The sequence below is a fragment of the Chrysochloris asiatica genome, unplaced genomic scaffold (genome assembly GCF_000296735.1).
Source record: "Chrysochloris asiatica unplaced genomic scaffold, ChrAsi1.0 scaffold00049, whole genome shotgun sequence".
Classification (NCBI taxonomy): Eukaryota; Metazoa; Chordata; class Mammalia; order Afrosoricida; family Chrysochloridae; genus Chrysochloris; species Chrysochloris asiatica.
The window spans coordinates 12,430,485-12,436,698 of NW_006408567.1; the positions used below are offsets into that span (position 1 = coordinate 12,430,485).

General features: G+C 42.1%; 1 protein-coding gene across 1 annotated transcript; it reads right to left on the reverse strand.

The window, feature by feature from the left end:
* Positions 1 to 5,071: 5,071 nt before the first annotated feature.
* On the reverse strand, positions 5,072 to 5,827 carry LOC102834293 (chromosome unknown open reading frame, human C21orf140). Its single transcript, XM_006862553.1, has one exon. It carries the CDS (start codon positions 5,825 to 5,827, stop codon positions 5,072 to 5,074), a length of 756 nt encoding a protein of 251 aa, XP_006862615.1.
* Positions 5,828 to 6,214: the final 387 nt, after the last annotated feature.

Here is a 6,214-nt window from a genome sequence, read left to right on the forward strand (position 1 = left end):
TCTATTGTCTCTGGGACACTGTGGTGATTTTGTATTTGTATTTCATTGATATTTGTATGTTGAACCAGTTAGGGTTTTATCTCCCCATCTCTTACCCTTCTTCCCACATCCCTCACCCTTGTCCACATTCTCTGCCTAACATACATTTACCATGACTAAATGGGGCAGGAATTTCCTCAGGTCAGAGCCAATGGGTATTCAGCTCCACTTGCTTATTTACCTCTGAGACAGTCCAAGGGCAGTACCATCTCTAATGCACCACCTCTCTGGAATTCTGTGGTCTGTAGGAAGGGTTAGGATGTGGCTGTTGATGGCAAGGGCCAGGGGTAATGGCGTGTGGTTCCTTCAGCACAGCGGCTCAGCAGGAGAACAGCATAGCCAACATCATGCATTCTCTCCCAGAGAACTTGTCCACAAATGTGCAGCTTAACCCTGTGTTGCTGCGTATTGTCACCCACCCACACAGTTTGCAAAATGTGGCTGTTCCCAAAGTGATTCTGAGCTATAATCACTATCCACTTTGCCCCACTCCCGGACAGTGACTAAGGAAGACCGTAGAAGAAATGATGCTTTTGAGTTACAGTGTTGGAGGAGAATATTGAAAATTCCATGGGCTGCCAAAAGAACCAATAGATCTGTGTTGGAAGAAGTGCAGCCAGAGTGCTCCTTGGAGGCCAGGATGGCCAAACTTCATCTCTCATACTTCAGACATATTGTCAGGAGGGCCCAGTTGCTAGAGAAGGATATCATGTTTGGTAAGGTGGAGGGACAGAGAAAAAGAGGAAGACCCCCAACAAGATGGATTGGCACAATGGCAGCAGCAATGGGCTCAAGCGTGGCAACAATAGTGAGGTTGGTCCAGGAATGGGCAGTGTTTCATTCCATTGTGCATAAGGTCGCTATGAGTCGGTAATGACTTGATGGCACCTAACAACAACAACAACACACTATTGCAGATGGTCTTAACAGACAAGCCATAGAACAGTTTCCTTTGATCAAAGTATCTTAAGAAGTGTCTACAATTATAGTATCCTGGTGATAAAAGCTAACATTTTCTCAAAGAGTCAAAAGGAAACCAGGTCACTGATATTATGGACACATTTCCTTCAGCCTCAGACTTGTTCACAAGCTTCAGTTTATTGGATAACTAACTGGGTGTCAGACACCATATAATGGTCATCCAAGGCTTTTCAAGCCCTCATCCCTATTTTACTAATGCGTTAATTAAGCCCCAGGAAGTGAAGTCACTTGTCCAAAGTCTCATAGTTAATAAACTGGAAAATTAAGATTCCAGCTAGGTCCACCCCATTCCCAAAGCCCAGTGTTACTTTCTTCTGGAAACTTCCATGTCTAATATGAAGCAACGCTTCATTATGAATACAATATTATGTAACAAAATTGCAAATTAAAAGTAGCCCTTTTGATCTCTCTTTCCCCAACTTGCTTTTCTACTAATTAAGCCAGGTCTCCAAGGGATAGACTCGTACCCCCCTTTTAGTAGATTGTTCTGATTTTCTAACAAAAGTGACTTCTGTTGGTTTATCTTGTAAATCTAATAACCTAGAAAAATGTGCATCTTTTTTTCACTGTAAAATGTCTTTTGTAAAACACATCCTGCTCTGACTCAGTTTTGTGCTGAAAGACACTTTTGCTGTGGCATCGAGTTGGTGATGGCCATTTTGCCAGATAGTATCTGGTTGGATGTTGGACTCCAGTATGTTGTTGTTGTTCTGTTCTGACTCACAATGGCCCTGTATAGGGTTTCCAAGGAGTGGCTGGTGAGTTTGAACTGCCAATCTCATGGTTCAAACCGACCTAGCAGTCCAGTGTTTTATCCTACAGCACCACTCCAGGACCCTTGGACTCCAGCCTGTGCCATGTGAATTATGGGAATGAAAAAGAAACTGTTGAACATCAATGACCAAGCTTAGCATGGTTAGGAGTATAGGTCTTAGAATCTGGTTGGCCCTGCTGACCTTTATATGGCTGTTTCCTCATTTTGGAGCAAATAATAGAGAATCTACCTCTTCAGTCTGTCATGAGAATTAGATGACATGCTGATTATAGAGAGACAGCCTGAATTCTTGGGTCCTCATCTTTGCTCCTTCACACAGAAGCAAGCTATATAATCTCTTTATGCCTTGGTGTCCCCTATCTGTGAAAGGGAGATGCAGTTTCTACAGCACAGGCCAGTGTGAGTTAAGCGTGTTGACAAAGGATGTCAGGCACACGTTAGAGTTCTTAGCACCCATCACTACAGAACTCTGGGTAAGTGAGTAATAGATGTGATATAGGGGCAAACCCCACTCATATCCCCAAACTCAGGCCACCTACATTTAGACTTGTACAAAGCCAGCACATTAAAGTGACTGAGGAGGTTTGAGTTCTATTGCCTTCTCTAAAGGAAACTAAATCCTAAAACATACATGAGCCAGATAGAGAAAAAGATCACACAAATATTTTATATCTTCAAATAACTCCCAATAGAGAATGTACAACTTCAACTGACAGAACAAGACTTTCTTTAGCACCTGTGGTAGTTTGAGTTACGGTCCTCAAAGATATCCAGGTCCTACTCCCTGGAGCCTTATTTGGCAATAGAGACTTTGAAGATAAGATGAAGTTAGGATCTTGAGATGGGAATAGAATCCTGGATTATCCAATTTCCTCATTGTCATCAAGTAGATTCTGACTCATAATGACTCTGTATAAGATTTCTGAGACTGTAACTTTTCATGGGAGCAGACAGACTCATTTTTTTCCCCACAAACATCTGGAGGGTTTAAATTACCCACCTTGTGGTTAACAGCTCAATGCATAACCCTTAACACTACCAGGGCTATTTTGGATTACACAGGTGTGCCCTAAATTTGGACCCTAAACATAACCACAAGTATCCTTCTATGAGGGAAATTTGACATCGAAGAGGAGAAAGTAATGCGACCAGAGAAGCAGAGATTACAATGATGTGGCCACAAGCCAAGGAATGCTGGTGGCCACCAGAAGCTGGAAGAAGTAAGGAACAGATTCTTCCCTAGAGCCTCCAGAGGGAATGTGGCTTGGCCAACAGCTTGATTTCAATGCAGTGATGCTGATTTCAGACTTCTGGTCTCCAGAGCTGTGAGAGACTAAATGCCCACTGTTATAGGCCATTCAGTCTGTGGTGATTTGTTATAGCAGTTACAGAAAACTAATACAGCCCCCTTGGCTGTAAAGTGAACTCTATAATGACTGAGACCCTGTGGTTTCAATGTGTGTTTGGGATGCATTTCATCCCCAGATAAAATGCATAGTAGGATTGCTTTTTTAACAATAATAAAGTGCTGACGAAATCCATTATTCCATTTTTGAAAAGCATTCAACATCTATTCTAATCTAAGTACTCCTGAATTATACAGGAAGACGCAGGAGGAAAACGGGGTGGAGACAAGCAAAGATCACCTATAAATATATGGTGCTTTCTGCACATGGGTATCAAGAACCTCAAATTTGAGAAGTTATTTGAGAGCCTCACACCCCTCAAATAGCTAAGTCTGTTAGGAGTTAAGTAGGAAAGCTTTGCAAGTTAATTTTTACATACCTCAGAAGGATGATTTATGTTACAAAATTACTGTCAGAAACACATAAATGAGAATGGGTTTTATACGTTAAATTGGATTCAGCTCTTTTTCTATAAAATCCTTATAACTTACATTAGCAGCAGTCCCAAGTTTGAATATGGTGTTATTTTACCAGCTGAATGCAGCTCGATTATCTCAGGGTCCCGAGATTCGATTCTATGGCAAAATCTAATGCTCTGCTATTGAGATTTTTGCAGTTAGGATGGAAAATGGATCAGATGGGTGAGTTCTACACATTCCCTTTCATTCCACCTATTCATGTACCAAGTCCCCTCTTGAGCCAAAAACAACATATTGTTCCAGGACTGTCTTTGGGACAATCAGCTGGCCTTGGAGGATCAGAAGGGAATATAGCCTTCTTGGATGCTTCTCCCTCACCCCCTTGCTTACAAGTCACAGGAGGGGAAGAGTCTTATTCATCACACTCTAGACAATGTCTGGCTCCTGTGGATAATTTTGGTGGGCTGAAACTAGTTGGAACATTATTTAATTTCTGAATTTTTCCTTGGTTGCTAGTTCGGTTTGTTTTCAGTCCTAAATTTTGACCACACTGTGTCTTACCTAGTACTGCCAAAATTTATTTTCTTAATTTAAGAGGCTAGAAGGCACACGGAGATCTTCCCTGCCTGGAACACTTTGAATCCCTCGGCTTTGCCTGTTGTTCCTTGCTGTCTTTCCCCTGCATGTTTCTGTGACAATTACTTTTTATAACTCAAAAGGGATTAGGTTTAGGGCCCACACCACTTTGGCATGGCTTCACTTACATAACAAAAGAAAACCCTGTTTCCAAATTGGGTCATCTTTACAGATTTATAGGATTTCAATACATATTTTGCGGGAATATAATCCAATCCATAATATACTCTTAATTCATCCCCATCACCATCCTCATTTAAATGTGGAGCCCAGTGACTTGGTATCATAAGCACTGGATGGTGAGTCACAATTGTGGTTGGCAGTTCGTGCCCACCAGCTGCTCCATGGGAGAAAGCTGAGGTATTCTGCTTTTGCAGACATTTGTGGAATCCTGGTATGGCACAGTGGGATAAGCACTGGACTGCAAGGTGGATTTGAACCACAAGGTCAGCGGTTCAAACCTACCAGCCACTGCACGGAAACCCTATTCTAGGTCACTCTGAGTCAGAACCTATTTGATGGCTTTAAATAACAACAACCATCCTCATTTGAGCTAGATTAGCCCTAATTTTCCCACAGCTCTCAAAGTGGCCTTAAGAAGATGAGACTCCAGGCCCTTCATTTGCTGACAAGCTTTAATAATTCCTCCAGTAAATTCAAAAAACTTTGTCAACATCTTTAGAAACTTCTTACTCCTTGCCACATCCCTGAGAGGTTGCTTTGGAAGTTTCTTTGGCTGAAGTGGCCTGGGCTCTAGCTCAAAAAGAGTTTGCAGACACATAGCAGAGTCTCACTATTGGTTAGAAGAATCACACTTAAGAAAATTTACCAAGATAGTAGTTTTCCCATCTTCGCACTTTGTTAGTTATAGTTTTCCACTTGTCTGGGGTTATCCTTTCAATCCCTTTGCTAACCAAGTCACTAAAAAGTATATATTGGTAAGAATATATGTTGTCAATAGACTGCAAACAAAACTCTTTTCTGTTATTGATGATAAACCATTTCAGAGAGGACCAGGCTGAGTCTAAAGGGTTCAGGTAATTGTAAGGAAAAGGCAGAGAGAGCAGCTCATGGCCACAGGACTTGGCCACCTCAGGACAACACACGATGCTTGTTAAGTTAATGATTGATGGAGCACAGGGCTGGTCCTCAGACTCTTTATCTTCCTTTGGCCTCATCTCATCCTGTTGTCTTCGCTCTTTGACCACGATAGCACACTTCCCATAGGCCATCTTTACCACATGACAGAACTCAAAGAAAAGGCCTTCTTCTTGCCTGACACATAACTCATCTCGTAGGAACAGCCGGTATTTCCAAGGTACCCATCCTTGACTACTGCCAGCATGCACAATACACCAAGTTGGACTTTGCATGAAACATTCATCACCACAATCTTCCCCAGTTACCAGGCTTTCTGGGAGATCAGTCTCCCCAAAGAATACAGTCTTAAACCCATCATATTGCAGGGTTCTCAGGGCTTTCAAATATTGGAGGCATTGCTTCCTCTTGATGCTATCCAGCTGATTTCTGATAATGATGTTTCTTAAAAGAGGGTTTACAAATTGAAACATGATAGCTTGTCAAGTGTTTTGAAAAGCTTGCATGTCTCTGTTGGTGGAGATCTGGCAAAGATGGGATGATGACCTCATAAAGGGCTTTCTTACAGTGGGCCAGCTCCATAGTTACACTCAGATTGCATGACAACATGGAACACATGCTCAGAACAACTCTTCTGGCCCCTCTGAAACTACAATGGGCAATGCTAACCATACACATGGTGACTTGGACATCATTTTTGCAAGTCTGGGACAGAGGTTGGCAATCTTTAAAAAGTGATGAGTCTCTTTCTCCCGCAGAACAGCTGGTGGTTTCAAGCTGCAGATCTTGAGGTAAGCAGCTCGATTCATAACTACTACGCTACCAGCCATTTCTGTATTACCTTGAGCAAAACTTTGCTC

Excerpts from the sequence above, each read along its gene's own strand:
- LOC102834293 (XM_006862553.1), bottom strand. The coding sequence starts at position 5,827 with ATGTTTCAATTTGTAAACCCTCTTTTAAGAAACATCATTATCAGAAAT.